This window comes from Rhododendron vialii, chromosome 13a (genome assembly GCF_030253575.1).
Source record: "Rhododendron vialii isolate Sample 1 chromosome 13a, ASM3025357v1".
NCBI lineage: Eukaryota > Viridiplantae > Streptophyta > Magnoliopsida > Ericales > Ericaceae > Rhododendron > Rhododendron vialii.
In genome coordinates, this window is record NC_080569.1 from 33,707,051 (window position 1) to 33,726,363 (window position 19,313).

At 38.0% G+C, this 19,313-nt stretch overlaps 2 protein-coding genes across 4 annotated transcripts; both read left to right on the forward strand.

Moving 5' to 3' along the window:
* Positions 1-668: 668 nt before the first annotated feature.
* LOC131314438 (uncharacterized) lies at positions 669-6,258 on the forward strand. Its single transcript, XM_058343061.1, has 6 exons — positions 669-966; positions 2,109-2,305; positions 4,682-4,762; positions 4,897-5,133; positions 5,659-5,736; positions 5,811-6,258. Exons 1-6 carry the CDS (start codon positions 852-854, stop codon positions 6,057-6,059), a joined length of 957 nt encoding a protein of 318 aa, XP_058199044.1. The 5' UTR covers positions 669-851; the 3' UTR covers positions 6,060-6,258.
* A 1,385-nt stretch (positions 6,259-7,643) lies between these two features.
* Positions 7,644-18,469, forward strand: LOC131313268 (E3 ubiquitin-protein ligase SINAT2-like). Of its 3 annotated transcripts, none has more exons than XM_058341487.1 (4): positions 7,644-8,290; positions 14,425-14,667; positions 16,602-16,988; positions 17,959-18,469. In XM_058341487.1, the coding sequence occupies exons 2-4, from the start codon at positions 14,464-14,466 to the stop codon at positions 18,280-18,282; spliced, it is 915 nt and encodes a 304-aa protein (XP_058197470.1). In that variant the 5' UTR covers positions 7,644-8,290; positions 14,425-14,463; the 3' UTR covers positions 18,283-18,469. The 3 variants fall into 3 exon arrangements, with proteins under 3 accessions (XP_058197470.1, XP_058197468.1, XP_058197469.1); XM_058341485.1 differs by having other exon boundaries at positions 7,644-8,286; positions 14,419-14,667; XM_058341486.1 differs by having other exon boundaries at positions 7,644-8,286.
* The last annotated feature ends 844 nt before the right edge of the window (positions 18,470-19,313 follow it).

Genomic DNA, 19,313 nt, shown 5'->3' on the forward strand with positions numbered 1-19,313 from the left:
TGTTGAGCATGATTTTGGACAACACATTTGTTTTAAAAAAGTTGGACTAGTAGAGAGCTCTATGAATAAAATGAAAGAGAAATTTGTTTTAATTATATAACCATCATTTATGTCCAATTGATATAATTTTTGTGTGTGAGTGAAAATGCGTCAAGTCCAACGAAAATAAAATGAAATCTTTCAAGACTTATGAGTTTTACGGGCTTTGCCTTGGCTATAATTAGACTCACAATTAGCGAACGGTGAGATACATGCAAACTGATTCTAACACTTTTTAGCGTAAAAATAAAATAAGTAAGAAACGAACTTTTGCTTGTCAGGATAGCATTCCTTACCACGCGCATATACTTAAGAGAGATTTAGGGCTTTTTCCCCAACGCTTTGTGAGCCATAACTATAATCTGACAAACGAAATAGTACAGTATATCAGAATAAAGACCCTGCCGAGCGGCGGGTGTCAAGCGGTCAATCCGGCCGTTCATCTCGAAATTAACGGCCCGAATTGAAACATTTTTTTCTTTTCTTTTCTCTTTTTTTAAAATCCGCTCGGTACCTTGATATCTGAACTGTTCAAAATACTTTTGAACGGCTGAGATGTGCTCGGCACCCTTGCCAACCAGCATCTCCAGGTCCAATAAAATGGCCCTCAATTTCGCCCCCTCAATTTTCCCGCCATCAGATTTTGCCCGGGAAAAACTCTTACCCAGTCCCATCAATGATTCAATCACACGTCAACGCCTCCTTCCAATCGTTTTCCTAGGGTTTTTCCTGATCGGAAGCCTGATTTTTTCAACCCCTTTTCTTTCTCCAATTAGGGTTCCTGCGAAACCTAAAATCCTGGTTTTTATACAATGCCGTCGCTGTGCTGGAAACACCACACTCTTATTCAAGCCCTGATGTCGCGTGGGCCGCTCAACGAGCAGGATTTCCACTCCATATTTACCGGCGTTACCGGCAAAAACCCAGGTCAAATCTTTTTCCCTTTTTGCAGTTATTTTCAGAGAAACTTGATACTAGTGCTTATATGAAGTTATCCATGTGTGCTTTATTTACAAAGGTGCAGTCCTAATTGGGAGAGATCGATTATTTATCTGTGGCTGTTGGGCTTCTCTTTTAGTTGGTTATTTACCCCTTTCATGGGCGTCTTCATTTTGAGCAGGTTGTATATAGGCTTGTGGATTTGTGTTGGTGAAAGTTGTCTTGTAGTGTTTTGCCAATCAATAGAACAGATCATTTACATCATCTATGAAGCACAAAGTACAAATTCGGGACACTACATTGATTGTGAGATTCCATGAGATAACCAAGCTCAACAACCTAACCAATACAGGAAATAAGCCGATTATAGGGAAAGGAATAAGTCCCAGAATTTAACTACATTAATTGTAGTTGCTTTTCCAAATTTGATATGTTTCGCGATACTTGTATCTATTCTCCCGCTGATTCTGAGGGAAAAAACAATTCACAAACTTTGTTGATTACAAGGCTCTAAATGAAACATGATTGCAAACAATAGCCATTTTCATTTGGATATAAAATGCGGTTTCCTCCTATTAGAGGGCTCAAGGAGTCTTGAAATAAACTTGTGTACAGGTATTAATTTTTTGAATCTACATTTTAAGACATCAATGATCTATGTTATGGGCTTTGATACTTTTCTGGTTAATGAAACGTCACTCACGAACCATTGGAACTAGTTAAAGCATTAAAGTTGTTTCTGTGAGAAAGAGAAAGGGAAACAAAATAAACATGAATTTCGGTAATCTAATTGCCTACAAACGCTGGTATAAGGAGAAAGTCCCGTGGGATATGTAATCCAATTCCTGGTTTGATCAGCCCCATGAAGTGTATGTTGACAACACCCTGCACTGAGTTAACTTCTTACGGTGGATGTATTATTTTACTTACTCTAGCATATGTACTTCAGCTAGCCACCCAAATAGTTAGCTTTAGTCCTCATTGAAGATTATCTGTTCTAGTATGTCTGTTTTTAAGATCAACATAAAATATTCAGGTTTCAAGTCTTTGGACTAGGAAGTATTGCTGATTTTCTGCACTAACTTCAACCATCTATTAAACAAGTGATTTTTGTTTTATGTGCGGTACAGGTACTCATCAACAGCTATTCAATGATTATCTTCTAAAGATAAACAAGGAACTTTCCTTTGTTCAAATGGAGTTGCGGGCTTGCAGAAACCAATACAATGGCAGTGTCTTCTATGGTGTGGTGAATAACGTGGCAGATGAGCAGTCCAAGCTTGGAACAAGATATGCCGTTCCCCAGATTGCCTTTTACAAGGGGATTGTAAGTTTTGATGCTTCTTAATTCACTTACTAAACATTAAGTGTGAAGGACCTGTTCATATTTACTCTGTATACTTGGCCAAAACTGACGAGAGCTGTCATAGGATCCTCAATAGAAGAGCATCAGGGCATAAGAAAATGGGTAATTATTGAAGGTATTTAGTTATTTTACTGAAAGTAGTCACAAATGAGAAGAAGATGATAGGATATTAATATGGGTAAAGTTGAAGGAAAAAGTTTCTCAGGGGTATCTAGAATCACAATAAAGACATACAGGAAGGCAACCAAAAAAGTTGTAGTCCTACTTCTCCCGAATCTATTGTAAGAGTGCCTCTCTAGATTCTTTTTCCTACAATTCATGCATCTTCCAAGAGGAAGTGTCTATGGCTGTGTTGATGCAGGCATCAACGGCACAATGCCAAAATTAGCAACCAATTTCGTCCTTTCAAGGTCAATGCTAAGATGTTTGAGATTTCTCACTTCATTTCTTAACTTATATTTCTTGGGTTGTTTTTATTCCTTGAAAGTATTTGATAGGCATCGTGCTTTATGCTGGATTCACTTTTGTTTTCTCCTGTATCTCCATGAGCAATTTATTTGTTGCCAAAGTTTGTAGTAGCAAGTTGATTGGCTCGTGATAAGAATCTCGATCTTGACTCTTTCTGCTGAACTGGATGAAGTGGCTCTTGTAACTTCCTAATTGATTCTACGATGTCTGTATAGTAGGAATGGAGATTCTTTGCCATGCTTGCGTTATCTATGCCCTTTTCTTGGGTGTACATTCTTGAACTATTAGCTTCTATGACATGGTGGTTGAAAAGCGGAAAAGGTGTAGCATGGTTGCTTGGTGGAAGAAGCATGACTTTTGGAGTGTAACAGTAGAATGACCTTCATTAAGGCACATCTTAAAATATTTCTATCTATTTAATTCTGCCTGGTAAGATTTTAGATGTCACTGCTGCTAAAATAGAAGGAACACAGATAAAAGGCTTAGTTGAAACCAATTGATCTGCCATGAAGCAGGTCAGGTTGAAGAGAGCGCTTAAAGACTTTGGCAAATAAGTATTTAGCAATGTCTCAATGCGCTGGACTTGGGAATTAGACAACTCCAATGCTTAAAGGCATCTGATATCCGACTATTTAAAGGGCAAGAGTATGATCTCCTGGGATCCTTCAATGCTGTTACGCTCTAAATTTTGATTATCAGTAACTTCACACGTTTCCTGATCAGACACAGTATTCTGTAATCATTGTACTGTATTGGGCAGCGGCATCTTCATAATTAAAAGCCATCTTGGTATCTGCTTCATTTAAACTGACAGGTCTCAACTGTGTATGATTTCAATAAACCTTTTATTCTACATAGACTTCCCCTTGCTACACGCATTAAGATTGGCTCTATATATTTTTCTAAACCAGCCAACTTAGTTTTGCTGTGGAAGATGAGACAATGGAATCGATTGAAAGCCTATAAGAAGCTCACGCTATTTGGTTGAAAGTTTAATGGAAGGAGCTCAGTTCTCATATATTCATTGGTGGGTGGAAAGGATTTCCTCTTTATAGATTGTATGTGAATAGTTTTCCTACGTCAGTGGATGTGTGCCGGGCTCCTCAGCTGAAAGAGGAGCCATTTTCTTCTTGGTCTTAGGGGTCACGTCTACCCTAACGGAACATATTTTGAGGGGGACTTTAAAAAGGATTTGTCTGCTTTTACAAATTTTTTTTTACAGCTGTTCTGTTTCCTTTCTCAAAAGGATAACTCTTCCTTTCTTCAATCCTGGTTTCTCTGGTGGTATAATCCTTTGTTCCTATTTCTCATCTTGCAAGTTAGATGTTACAATTTTCATTTGTGTTGTCTCCCCCTCGTGTTAGTTACAACTTACGGCTGCTATCTTGGAAGTTGAAACACCTGTGCAAGAATTCTTGAAGCTCATTTATGGAGGGTTTTCATGTGTTTGTTTGTTCTGTATTAGTGTTGGCTGCTGTTCTAGCATACCAGCTTGTTTGTTGCTGCTGAAATAATCATAAATAGATCTTAATTACCAAAAAAAAATTTAAAAAAATTAATGTTGCTGCAGAAACTAACATTGTCTGTAATTGATGGCAAATATGGAATACATCGGATGTGAGTTTCTCATGATCTGTATTTGTAGGTATCCACTTTTGTTTACGTCTGGATCTGGATAATACTAAGGTTTTGGAGTCTGGGGTGTATTTATGGTTATCAGTTATCCTCTCGTTTCAAAGCATATTACTTAGAATCAAGAATCAAGAACCCTCCTCATGTGTTCTTTCTGTCGGGATAGAGTTTCTAATGTCAAGAGCTATGTTTTATCAAAATTTCTCATTTGTTGTAATCTTTGTTGTCCCTTATCAGATAGAAGCCATTGCACATGATGCCCTATCTAACGGTTGCATATCCAATATTGATGCTCTCAACATACGTTTGGAAAATCAGGTTTTGTGGTTTCTAAATTATATAAGATCTTTGATAACTGAATCATGAACTACCCAATTGTTCCTTTAGGTATCTTAGTTTTTCACCTCGCTAATGCCTACTGTTGGACTGACAAATGTTTTGGCTAATCTCAGGTTCCAACTGGAGCAGGGTCCCAATCTCAGGCTCCTTCCCACATTCCTCCTGCATTCAGGAACTTCTCTATGTCTCAGAAAGAGAAGACACTTGAAGAACTTGTTCGGGACCAGTGGCTATGTTTCACCCCAGATGGTAACATCGGACTTGGTCTTAGATCCTTCCTTGATCTCCGCAGTTGGTTCCGCGGTAATGATATTCCCGCGTGTGAAGTCTGCAATGAAGCTGGAGTTAAGGTAGCTTTTTTTTTTTTGGGACTTTTCCAAATCAAGATTGTGTATACTGATTCACAAGTTTGTTCAAATTGGATTTGTTTGTTTCTATTACACATCTTTGGTTGGTAAGGCCAGGAAGGACCTATAAATTCGGCTTTAAAGATATTAACCATGTATCATCTGGAAGCATTTCTTGTGTCGGTACTATGGTGGATCAGAATATGGCAGTAGATGGTTTGATACTCCAAGAAAAAAGATTTAAGTTTACGAATATTTTTACTTTCCAACATTTTGTATTAGAACTAGAAAAATAGCAACCATTAGCTTCGCACAATTGTAGCCTTGTAGGTATCAAGTCTCATTGTTTTCTCAGGTAAATAAATGAGTGTCGTATATACATCTAGCTCATTTCACTCTGCTGTCAATTTTCTTTTGTACATCAATCATCTTCCCCCACGCCAAACCAACCAACAAACTTAAGGCACCTAGGATGTTTTTGTTGCGACTGTTGAATCTCATATTCTGAATTATGTTTAATTTGAGCAGGCAGATCCGTGCCCAAATGAAGGTTGTACCGTTCGAATTCATCACTACTGTCTGAAAAGGAAATTTTCCCGGGCAAAGGTATAATTTTGAATCTCCATATTTTCTCACATCGCGTTCAACAAACTATCTCGATCAAACTTATTTTTTTGTAGGGCGAAAAAGTTTGTCCAGGTTGTAGCACTCCATGGCCACTTCCTGCTTTCAAAACAGAAGCTGTCGAGGAAGAAGAGGCAGATGCAAACGGGATCACCCAGAGCCAACCGTCTCTGGGACCCGTCTCTCGAAAGAGGGCTAGAACAAACAGAGGTGGTGATTCCGGTACTGTAAATATTTCGTCTCAACTTCCGGTGCCTACTTCTGATGTGAAGAGAGCAACACGAAGTTCTGCCCGGTTAAGATAAATGTGTCCGAGGTGTACTCATTTTGTTGGAATACTAGCTAAAATCTGGTGGTTATTTCGCTCCCATAAATCTGGCGTTCATAGTACCTTGTTATACTAGTGGAGCCATGCTCGAGTTCCTAGCAGAATGCTGTTAGACTGGTTTTTGGACCATCTTTGTTCATGGCTGTATAAAATTGCTGGTATATCTCTCTCTCTCTCTCTCTCTCTCTCTCTCAGAATTGCCTAAAATTGAGATGTCATTTCATTTCTTAATTACACTTAAACAAGTTTCTCATTGTTAAAAAGATTATGTAAACTCAAGATATTATTTCATTTTTTCAAATAAGTAGTAAATTTTAGGACAGTTTAACAAGTACTATTTGATATCTAACATCACGATGTTATTAACTTTTCCCTATTTCACGATGTTATTTTATTAATTCCCATAAATAGGAAATCGTTAGTTACACTCTAGCAAGTGTTTGATAGCATAGTTAACATCCGCCAATCTATTTTGCTTCTTTAATTCGTGTACTTAAAAAATCACGTCAGAGAAAGTGAATAACAAAAGTTTAGTAAGCACCAGACAGTGGTGACACACGGCTTTCTTCGATTGGATCGCCGAGAGATATTATGAATATTTGTGTAACTGGATTTAAGTGTAGCGAGGTTATGTGTTTGGGTTCTATAGAGAGAATGTTGATACTACACGTGCTAGTGAATTGGGATGGTGTAAATTCATCTAACATACGACTGAAAGAAGAAAATTTGATATTATCAATGACCGATACTTTTTTTACATCAAGTCTTGTACTGTAGTATTCTGCTTGTTGAGCTATACAATATGAACAATCTCAATTAATTTTACTCGTTGTGCTATACAATATGAACAATCTCAATTACAATTTTTAACTAAAAAATGAACTGCATTTAGGAGGCACAACATGACCCGCTATCTTTAGGGCCGCAACAGCCCTCAAATGCATTTCATGCAAGAATGGACTATGGGAAAATTTATTCGGTCCCACTGAGATGCCATCACGTGGTACTCCCGCCTCATTTTTCACCGCACATTATTATGGGGTTTAAAACAAAATATATAAACCCATCACAATGTATGGTGGAAAAGAGATCCGGAACACCGGGGCACTAAATAATCTCTCAGGTAACGTGAAAGAAAAAGAGACGGCTTTTTTGTAGTTTTAAGGGAATTGAACAGGCAAACTCCGATCCTATTTTGCATTGATTTTAAAGACCAGTTTTCGCTACCATTGTAGAGCTCGTTGAGCATTACAGTCACATAAAAAAATCAAGTAAATCGGATACCTTATACTAATATCTAATCGGAACACATTTTATATATAGAAATAAAATGAGTTGGGCACACTGGATTATACTCCGTAACTTGAAGAGCACATTTTTCCAATATATATGTGTGTTCCCGTTCGTATATTAGTAGTTTTTGGTGTTGGATTAACTTGATTTTTTGTATGTCTATAATACTCAACGAGCTCTATAACGTGAATGAAATCGATTATCGAAATGAACGCGAAACGAGGTCAGAATTTGCACTCTTTCATTCAAACGGCTGAAAAGCCGTGTCCAAAAGGAATAGCTATCAATGTCCAAAACTTCTTTATTTTCAAATCAGGTCCCAATTACTGGGCATTTTTCTATTAGACTCCACAACGGCATCGAATTGAATCTTTCAAACGTTGCGTGCGCCAAATGTCGTCCTTCCCTGTGGGAGAAACTCAAAAAAAGATATCCAAGAACAAAAAAGATCCACCAGTGGAGACACTCTCTCACCCCATTAAAGACAAAACAACCTGATACCCTCATTTAATATTATTACCCATAATTTTAGTCATTCTGGTAATCAAAAGTCCCAGATGCTAAGCTGTCCAAAATCCTCCACTCCGCACATCCACCATTACTACACCTCATGTACATATCTCTGAATATAAGCCAATTTATTAGGTCATGAATTAAATTTGACCCTTTTATGGAGTTCTAGATAGAAAGCACCAAAAAAAAAAAAAAAAACCAAATCTTTGACTCTTGTTCATTATTCATTGCCTAAATCCAGCCAACGCGCGTGAATTCAGGAAAAACGGATTTCTTGGATTTGCTCCACCTCACCACCAATCCTCTGCAGTTCTGTTCTTGTTTGTTCCTGTCGAATGATTGATGCTCGAGATGAGTTGATTGATTAATTGGGGCTTTGGGGTCATAATCTCATCTGGGTATGTCAGTTTTTTCTCTCTTTTATCGGTTGGTTCTGCAATTTTTTTCTAGGTTATCTTGTTTAATTTAGTTTCTTCGAAGGTTGTTAGGGCTACCAGGTTCAGATTAATTCTGGGTAATCCTTATTTTCAAGAAATTAGCTACAAATTGCGAGAATGGTGAAATGAATGGTTGAGATATGGCTTTCACTGTTCAATCTTTCGTCATTTTTCTGATTTTTGTTTTGTTGGCAATTGAGTTGAGAATCTTGTGTTTCTCATACTTTTCTGATAGATTAATGTTGCGTGAATTCAATGCTATGACCGTGTTAGTGTTTTTTCTTATTTGGAATTGAACGTTGATGCATCATTTTAGATTGTTGATTATTGCGTCTAAAGCACTAAAATCCAAGAATTTTGGTTTTTTGAAGTTTGTGAGTCAATATAATAATTGCAGGGAATCTGATCCAAATAACTAGAATCTTGTGGAAACAAAAGTGAGAAACTGAATGGTGTAGATGTGGCGTCTAATTGTTCAAATTTTGAACGTACTTCTGACTTTGGTTTTCCTTTATATTTTGTTGGCAAGGTTGATCTCTGGTCTTTGCCCCTAGTTGCTAGTTTTGATCCTCTATTTGTAGGTGTTCATTTGAATGACTGCTAGTGCTTGTTCTTTTACATTGTTGATTGCTATGTTTGAAGTACTAAGGTTCGAATTTTATTTGTTTGGTTGAGGTGCTTTGTCTGAAATTCCCAATTTGTCAAACATCAGATTTTGATTCCGGGGAGTCAGCTTCATTAGTTTGTATGTATGTTTCAAGATCTTGAGAGGACTAATTCTTTGAATTTATTTTTTCGATGACAAAGTGTTGTAGAAGACTGAAATGCCCGAGATTTGGGGATGACTTTTTCCCAATCAAACTACAAGTTTAGATTAGATACTGTTTTGGTTGCATAAATTGCATATCAGGTTGATTATTTTTTATAGGAAAAAAAGGAAATCTTTCCCATTTTCATGGCTTCTGACATAATTAGAAACAGAATCATTCGCGGAATGGTAGGTGTAGCACTGCTAGAAGATAAGATGAGAGAAAATAAATTAAGGTAGTTTGAACATGTTTCTCAGCAATATGTCGCCGCAAAAACACATGAATGCCTGGTAGTCATTGTGATCTATTTTTTGGCCTAGTTCTTTTTCTGTTCATTCCTCCTTGTTCTTGACAGAAACAACCTTGCAATCAGAATCATTGTTACGCTAATAATAAGTTCATGTCTTCGTTTTCTTCTGGAGAGAGCAGGCTTTGAATAACAAACTCTTGGGTCGAAGAAGTCCTTTTTGTTTTTCTGACATAGTTGGGAAAGAGGGTCTTTTATGCCTAGTCGAATCAACCAGAAGACTTTGTGGACTTTTTTTAAAATTGACCTTGTTTGGTAGTGTCCTTTGGTAGTTTGCTAGAGTTTCCGTCTCTTGCATTGTAAGAAGGTACCATCACCTTACGTACATTATACATATATCAATAGATTGAATACATATGTAAGAGTGTCTATCTCCTTATACTCCGATCAAAGAAAAGAAAATTATGTCAATAAATATTTATGAATGTTACTTTAGTAGCTGTGATGGTTGCTTAACGCAGAAGTGGTTATAGGAATGTGAGATGTGCTTTATATTTGAAGCATCATGAATGTTGAGGCCTTCTATTCTGTAGACAAATCAAGATTTGGACTAAAGTCAATCAAGGCTTCTTAAAAGGAGCTACTGAGCTACATTTTACTTAAGATTCGAACTACAGTCTATCAAATGGTCTTATAAGGCCCATTCAGTGCCCTGTATGTGTCTGTTTTAGATGGACTAGGGTATCGAATCCATTGTCTCTTAGGACTGGGATTGGGGTTCTTTGATCTCATGTGAAAGGCATCATACTCAAGGTGATCTTTCAGTTGTTGATTTTATAAATCAATGGTTGAGTTGAGATCTTGAACCAATCTAAGAAAAAATATTTAGGCGCATGCACCTTGCGCCTCAGCATGAGGCGCGCCTCAGCAGCATCAGTCATGCTCCAGGAACTTGCACCTCAACTCAAGGTTTTAGAGGCATTTTGGCTGCGCCTCATCGAAAGAAAATCTACACATATTGATTGATGTAGACAATTGTGTATGATTTGGAATTTTCAAGTTACTTGAAAGATTAAATTGCAAGTAACTAGATTCGCAAGTGAAGGTTGCGGAAATGTGGATTTTTGGTGTTATCCGTGGAACAAATAATATACAAAATGATATGTGAGTTGGTTGAGGAAGACGACTTAAGTATGACCCTATAAATTGCACGGGTTTTGAAGTCAGGACAAGAGTAGGGTAACAACTTGTCCTGAGAAGCAAGATATGGACATAGGACTTAGGAGCCGATCAAAAAAACAGATATGGACATAGGATGCTTATATGACACCTTATGTGTGACAGATGTTTCCATACGTGGGAGTAATAACTTCAAGTTCTTTGAAGTGATAGAAAAAGAAGAGAGAAAGGAAATTTTTGTCTCTCTCTCATTCCAAAAATATGAGAATAAAGAAGCCACTCAAAGGGAAAGTTATGTAATAAAAATAAGTTTTACTAAGAACTAGCTATATTTTGTTCCTCACATTTCTACATTTCTGCACCCTTGTTTTTCCTTCTACTTGGGCTTTTCTCTCTCTTTTGTAGAAGCTCGAGAAAGGTTTTGTAAAAAAGTGAATGCAAGTTGTATGGAGTCCACGACACCCATGTAAATCCTTATACCCTAACTAGATGGTTGTATATGTCTGTGTTAGGTCCTTACATTATATGGAGACCTGATTTATTATTATTTTTTTTATAAAAATTAACGTAGAAAGGTCACACACTTTTCCTACCATGTGGTTAAAAATCCAGAATGACGATTTTCAGACGATGAGGAACGCGGTTCAATTATATTATGTTCCATTAAAACTAATTAACTATTCCGTGCAATTCATGTTATATTATATGTAATCTACATTTGAAAAGAAGTGGATAGAAAAATGCTCTATCTATTTTTCAAATTTCTATTTTCAAACGAACTCAAATGGGGAAGGGATTAATCCTTGGTTGATTCATTATATTAAACTTCATCAAGACCCGCATGTGATTCATGTATATCTAAGCTATAGGGGCCTTTGGGGGCACCGGCCTTAACTGAATTTTTGATAGTACTCTAATATTCTTATGTGGTTGTATCATATCCATATAAAAGTGTGACAGTGCCCCCAATAGAATAATACCACATTCCTTATATGATGAGAATATTTGGGTGACAACTTTTTCACACTTCTTTTGTCCAAATACACCCTTTTCCGTTTATCATGAGGTGAAGTTATACCATAGAATCCAAAGTACTATTGAATTTTTTTTTAACATAAAGTAATATTGACATTACTTATAACCATATGACTTCGTCCGTAAGTTCACTTAAAAAAGATTTAAAAACATGTACTGAGAATTGAATTGTGAAATTCATTACCCATTTCCTTATGTGAAAATAATTGACATGTGTTCCCGCTATAGGAAATTTCCCCAATAGTCTAATCCATAGACAGAGTGTCCGAATCATATTTGGCTCTAAAAGGATTATTAACGTTAATTGGAGATTAGGAAAGTGCAGTGATACTCCTGAAATGCTACATCATCCGTGCTCATGAACGTAGGCAAACCAAAGCCAAGCCATGCTGGCCAATACTTAATGGCCTTGGCGATAAGTATGGGGCATGGATAGCCATCCTATCTTTCATGGACTCGGCTTCAGGTAGGGGTTGGGGATGTGTCCATATGTCGAATCTCTTTGACAAGCCTTAAAATCTAGTGTCGGGTATGGATACATGGACTCTTGAAATTGTGTATCTAAGAAGCGCGGATACATTTACGAATACAGGTATGTGGTAAGTACTGACTCTTATATTCACGAACAACTAAACTGATGGAAACTAAAACCAAATCTACACCGTTTATAGATGATGCAAAAGGTTCCCGGTCAGAGCTAATCAAGATTGAGATGCATTTCTGGCGCTAGATGCAATGTAGTCGAACATTGCGATGGAAGAGGTGGGGAAACGGTCTGAAGATAGAGGGAGGAGAAGATGGTCATGAGATTAGGGCTTTCAGTGATCTCACAATATCGAAGCCATTTATTTGTACAACATTCACCCCTAAGTTTTCCAAGTACCATTTATCTCCCGAAACATCCTTAATCCATTTCTAAAAAAGGATTGCCCCTCACTTATTCGGTGACTAGTTATGTGTTTCGTTTCTTCATAGGTATACTTGATAATTTTCTCACACAAGATATTACTCTTTAAAATGTACTTGAAAATCAAATAGGATTAGGCAAACGGAAGAATTTTTTTTACTCCATCAAGTACGCTAGGGACAATATAATATAGTCCATGTGAGCTGACTCGTAGCTGGAGGTGGTCATAAATAGCATGGTTCCGTTGCATTATTGCTTTAGACTTTTGTGATTGTTTACAACATGCTTTCCTTTTTTATCCAGTGCTGAAAGACCTATCTAAACAATTTAAAGAGGGGTGCCCTGTTAAATTTCGTATCTAAGTTGATCATCAAGGTTATCTAAATGGAAGGAGGATTTTGAACCTCTTTAATGATATGAAACTGTGATAAACAGATTTAGAGTGTGCACATGAAGGGGCCGAGTGGGAAGAAGAAATTTGTTAGTCCTTTTTCTATCTTCATGGAAGAGTTTATAAGGGAGTTTAAAATGTAGAACCCGATTAAGGCATGGGGCGAAAAATGAAGGTCGGTGACTGGTGACAGGAAGGCACATTACGCGTCTTCCACTCTTCCCTCATGCACACTAGTTAGGCAGGCTGTTTTGGCTTTCCATTTAGGTTTTGCTTGTTGTGCTCTTCTTGTCTTTTTTCCTTTTCTTACGTCTTTTCCTGTTAGACAAGCTCAGCCAACAAAGTCTCCTTAAAACCCAGGTATTAAGGAGAGGGAAGCTAGGGCCTTATAACTAGCATAGAGGGGGCATGTCCAGGCAATGTGGGACACAATCCAACATTTTCTTTTCAAAATTATCATGCTAGCAGCTGCAATCTTTCCTTTTTCAGTTGGCACTTGGCAACAAAAAGAGTTCTGAGAAGTGCCGAGGGGAAAACCCCTAGGCAGGCTGTTTTGGCTTTGCATTTAGGTTTCGCCTTGTTGTGTTCTTCTTGTCTTTTTTCCTTTTCTTACGTCTTTTCTTTTTTTTCATCTTTACCTTGTTATACTAGGGGTTTTCCCCCTCCGATAGTAACGCTATACGGGGGGAATACGGGGTGTAGGGAGTTGGATAGGAAAACTACCTTCAATGAGAGAGTAAGGACGGCTATACAGCTTCCTGGCTCAATCTCTGAAGTAGTCTTTCTTGTGCCCCCACACCCCCTGGAAGTGAACAGGAGATGGCAGGCGGTCCTCATCCCCTACTCGTGCCTTCCCCTAGGGGAAAAAAGTGATGGCGGGATATAGGGAGTGCACCGCTCGGGGAGTGGTGTGCTCTCGTCCTCTTCATTGTCCTTGACTTGCTGGAAAGCTAACTAAGGAAGCTGTCTTTCTTTCGAGCTAGAAAAGAGGGGGTGGGTCTCTACCGTGTAGCTAAGGCCCAGTACAAGAGCTAATGTCTTTCCGTCAGCACTTTTTAAAACTCTTTTTGTTGCCAACTGAAAAAGGAAAGATTGCAGCTGCTGGCGAAATAATTTTGCTAAGACAAGTACCGGATCACTTTCTGTAACGTCTTTTCCTTTTTTTCATCTTTACCTTGTTATACTAGGGGTTTTCCCCCTTGGCACTTTTTAAAACTCTTCTTGTTGCCAACTGAAAAAGGAAAGATTGCAGCTGCTAGTGATATAATTTTGCTAAGACAAGTACCGGATCACTTTCTGTAACATAATTTGTTGTTTGAAGTATGCTTCCTGTATGTCGAATTTGAAGAGTGGGAGAGAATTTGAAGGATGGTTGGGTGTTTTAAAAGTCAGCTGGAGTGGAGTGCATAAAACCCTGAAATACTTGTTTTCTTTTTTGTTGCTGACATTTGAAGCATCTTTTGGTGATGCTCTAACGTTGATGAGTTTAACATCAGAAGGTGAAACAAAAGTATTTTTGTTGTAGATTCAGAGAGAGGGGATCAGCAAAATTGGCACTTGAGAAGAAAACATGGCTCCTGGAGGTGGTGGTTTGTACCGGGATGTTGTTGAGTCTCGGACTGCATTAGCTGATTATGGTATAGCACCTACTGAAACGGATTCAAGAAATCCCCCTTCAAGAAAATCTCCTGCTGTTGTTGGTGGGAAACCTGGGGTACATGAGCTACTTGAGTGCCCTGTATGCCGAAGTGTGATGTACCCTCCCATTCATCAGGTACATTCTTATATAGTTGAACTCATAACACTGAAAATGTTAAATTTATATTGTCAAGAGAGCATTTTATATTTTGATTTTAAAGATTAGAGAAGAGATAGCCATGCAACTTGAGTATTTGAATTTAAGACATGTTTTGGTGGAATTTATTGTCCGTAGTCTGCACAAACAATTTCACCTCTCAAGTTTGATTCCTAATGCAGTTTTGATGTATTGCAATGTCATGAGTCTCTGAGGATTTGAGACAGGCTGGGGAGGGGTGTTTGAGGGTCAGGACCAATGCATTAATGTGTTCTGATAGCAGAATTAACTGCAGCAATAAAGGTTCTTCTTTTCAGAAAATTTTGAAATTCCCCAATCAGTTTAGCATACAATCAAAAGCCTGACTCGTCCCGCTTATTCTAGTTCTTGACGAACTATTTCCAGGAATAGTATGACATTTCTCTAGTTTGTTTATAGAAAAAGGAGATCATGCTATTATATTTGTTGTTATACCAGTTTCTTGTAACTTTTACATGCAACTTCTAGTTCAGTATAGCTTCTGAATTTCAATTTTTATCTATGCTAAATTGTCTGTCAGGAATTATCATCCCCAAATTTTTTTGTCAATCATGCTACTACTAGTTGTTTTGCTGATCAAAAAAAAAAACTTCGAGTTGTTTTTTTAACTGGTATAGCTTCTCAATTGCAAATTTTCTAAGTTACGTTGTCTGTCTGGAACTAACATGAAAAAAATTGTTCATGTATGAGGGTCTCATTCATAATTATTGTTACATGGCTCAAATTGCCGCACGCATATTACTTCATGCCAAAATACTCGGGGTGTCCGCAAAATACGATCACCGATGGACACAAAGATTTTGGGTATAGAGTAATTTCATTTGGTTCCATTGCTGCAATGATATTTCATGTATTTGGTATAGTTCAATGGAAAAACAAAATATCTCCTCTACTCAGCTAGACTTGCCAACTTGTGCAAATAATTGATCCCAAAGAACACTGATGAGCGTGTAGACATCCAGTTGCTTTCATAGTCAGCTTAGTCTTTTGAAAGATATCTTCAGCGTGCTTGAAGCCCCCGTCTACGTCCTTAATAGTTATTATAAACCCACAGATATCCTCCATCTTCTTGATTTATGAAGGTTGTGTTGCTCCTAGGGGCAGGGCCATGGTTGTAAAAAATCCCAAGAGATCGAAGAAAAAGAGTTTACTTTCTTTCTTGTCCCCTTTTTCCGAAAAAGATAAGCTTAGCACTACAATTCGTGTTCATCTCCTGCTGATAAAATTATTCGTTTATCTCGTCTTAGATGACTTCAGCAATGCCCCTTGTCATTGGCTTTAATTGTATTTAGGCAATTATAGACTTCGGCGTAAGAGCTTACAATTTTGGTTATTATAAGTGTTGTTTTGCATAATTGAAACAACTCAAAATACATGATTAATCATCTGCTACTCATGTCTATGAACAACTAGGTCATTGTCTCTCTGTTTGTTCCTTTTGTAGAAAGAAGGAACTATGCTTGTACAAGTTTTTTAGGGGACATAGCGAGAACACATACCTATGTACCAATTGTTTGGCTTTAACATTGCAAGTTTTCTGCTGATTGCTAGCTTTTAGCTATCATATTGTGTGTCATTTCGAGTAATTATTGAGTGCTTCTGAAGTACCATGCGCCGTTTTCACTCGGTTTTCCAATCGATAACGTATGGAGAAATTTTGCTGGTGGGATGTGATGACTGACCCACGTAGGGTGTGTTGTGGTCATTCATTTGCCGAGAGTACAATGTTGGCAATTCCACGTGGTATTCTGGGAGTGCACAATAATTCTTTATTCCTTTCAACTGCCCATTGGTTCATTAAGTGGGTTGATTTCAGAACTGATATTGGCATTATAACAATCAGTGTTTTTAAATTTTCTTTTGCCTCTATCTAGTGTTCCAGCGGCCACACTATATGTTTCAACTGCAAGACTAAAGTACATAATATTTGCCCAATATGCCACCAAGAGCTCGGAAACATAAGGTGTATGGCTCTGGAGAAAGTTGCAGAACTGCTAGAATTGCCATGCAGATACCAGTTCCTGGGCTGTCAAGATATATTTCCTTACCAGAGCAGACTCAGGCACGAGCAGAATTGCCGGTTTCGCCCTTATAATTGCCCTTATGCCGGAGCTGAGTGCTCTGTCACTGGTGATATTCGGTCCCTCGTTTCACATCTGAAGGATGATCATAACGTTGACATGCATGATGGGTCTACTTTTAACCACCGTTATGTGAAGTCCAATCCCCAAGAAGTGGAGAATGCTACATGGATGTTAACTGTGAGCGCGCTCTCTCTCTCTCTCTCTCTCTCTCTCTCTCTCTCTCTCTCTCTCTCTCTCAATCTCAAATGATTTATATGCCAAATCCTTGTTAATATTTCCAACTGGAGATGACTTCTCTCTCCTGTCAGCTTGATCCTGTAGTATAAGCTAGATGTTGTCAATGCATTTGCCTGAGAAAAATTGAAAAACAAGTATGATGATGAAAATGGACCAACTGTTTTATTTCTAGACAGATGTGATGAAACCATATCGCAGCAATTACCAGATCAATCTGTTTTTTCTTATGGATGATATACACATCGAGGGTTAAAAAGTGAATGAATGGTTTATCAAGATGGGGCTGATGGGGACCAACAACACCGTCCAGTCCAGAGAGAAGTTCAATCCTTTCCAATAACCATAGATGAGGGGTTTTTTCTTGGCCATCGGCATTGATCCAACCCATCACTTAACTTCTGGAAGTAATAATTTTCTTCTTATGTTAGTACCCTTTACACCCACTTTGTTCGATTTCATTCTTTAGTTTTAATAGTTATCTGATAATTACTTCCTTGAGGAAACATTTTTTGAAAGCTGAAATTTGTCCTGGTGCTTTGGTTAAAGAAAGAGGTAGCTACTTTTTCCTGTCCATAGTTAGTGCATTTCACCAGTCCATAGCTTTAATTCCATCAAACACAAATTATTAGGAGAGACTACTAAGTTGTCTGATTTGTTTGAGCATTGTTTGTGCAATGGTAGATGTGTAATTTGCATTGACATCGATTTCACATCGTTAGTCCATTTCTTTGGGGTTTACTCAAGAACCCATCAAAAGAATATGCTTGTTACATCTTTATGTATGCCATCTTTCTTTCCCCATAATAGTGTTTTCATTTTACATCATCTCTCCATGGGTGGCAACTGGCAAGTGTATTCACTCGTTACTAAGAAGATTAAGAAACATTATGATACTGTGATCTGGTTACAGGTTTTCAACTGTTTCGGCCACCAGTTTTGCTTGCACTTTGAGGCTTTCAATATAGGAATGGCTCCGGTCTACATGGCCTTCTTGCGCTTCATGGGTGACGATCATGAGGCCAAACGGTTCAGTTACAGTTTGGAAGTCTCTGGTGGTGGGAGGAAGATGCAATGGCATGGCGTTCCAAGGAGCATTCGCGATAGTCACAAGACGGTTAGAGATAGCCTAGATGGACTGATAATCCAGAGAAAATTGGCGCTTTTCTTCTCTGGTGGTGATGGACAGGAGCTGAAGCTAAAAATTGCCGGCCGAATATGGAAAGAACAACTGTAATCTTCATTCCTATAAAGATGATATGGTAAAACTTTCTCTAGACAGTATTTATCTTTCTTATTTTTATTTTTGGACTCGTTATGGATATGTAACTGGGTCGGATTTAGTTGCCCGGTAGTTTTCAACATAGCCTTGGATTACAGGATTACTTAAGATTCAGTAATCCAGCTAGCTAGCTTTGATCCAAGACCATATTTCTGTGGGTTTTTCGAGGCGTTTCTTGTTTGATTGATGTTTTTGGTTTTAAGAATGAGTGATTGCTCTTCTCCGACCCTTACTGCCCAACTTGAGAGCGGACAACTAATGCGTTTTACTTATTGAGCAGGGTTCTATAGTCGGTCTGTGAACCCTGGATGCTGAAGGTGTCTTGGAGAGCACTTTCCTGCAATTATTTTCGAAAACAAAACAATCATGGTTATGTCATTTTTTAGCAGATATTGTTTTATAGATGATTTAAAAATTGCTGTGAAATGCTTTCTGAAAATTTGGTTCTTTTCCAAAATGATTATACATTCTATATGAAAGTGCGTCTAGCCTAGGATTGTGGAATACCTTCATAAATCACCTCCTTTTTTTTTCTTGCACAAAGTTATTGCTGAAAGGACTTTTTTTTTTTTTCAACGGAAAAAGCATATTCATTAATCAAGCCATATGGCATTTTACAGAATAATCCTGAATACAGATTAGGCTATACGGCAAATAAAGATTTCCACCCAAATACAGAGAGACAGAGACACAATACATGAAAAAATTAAGAGACGAAACAAGTGTCTAGCGCCTACGCACGAGCCAATACTCACTTCTTCACACCATCAACATGAATCGGCTAACGTGGAGCCAGTACCCAGACACCAACATCTCGGGATGGCGGAGCTCCATATCAAAGATAACACATTAAACCTGTGGAAACCAATCACCTAATCCGGAAAAACCAGACTGGAACAAAACCCCACAGGAAGATCCACCGGGACGAGAACCGGAACAACATCCGGACATAAACCGGCCTAAACATCTGGACATAAACCAGACAA

Coding starts and splice junctions, on each gene's coding strand:
- LOC131314438 (XM_058343061.1), top strand. CDS start 852: ATGCCGTCGCTGTGCTGGAAACACCACACTCTTATTCAAGCCCTGATG. Junction 2,306..4,681: donor TTGCCTTTTACAAGGGGATT/GTAAGTTTTGAT, acceptor GTCCCTTATCAG/ATAGAAGCCATTGCACATGA. Junction 4,763..4,896: donor ACATACGTTTGGAAAATCAG/GTTTTGTGGTTT, acceptor GGCTAATCTCAG/GTTCCAACTGGAGCAGGGTC.
- LOC131313268 (XM_058341487.1), top strand. CDS start 14,464: ATGGCTCCTGGAGGTGGTGGTTTGTACCGGGATGTTGTTGAGTCTCGG. Junction 14,668..16,601: donor TGTACCCTCCCATTCATCAG/GTACATTCTTAT, acceptor GCCTCTATCTAG/TGTTCCAGCGGCCACACTAT. Junction 16,989..17,958: donor ATGCTACATGGATGTTAACT/GTGAGCGCGCTC, acceptor ATCTGGTTACAG/GTTTTCAACTGTTTCGGCCA.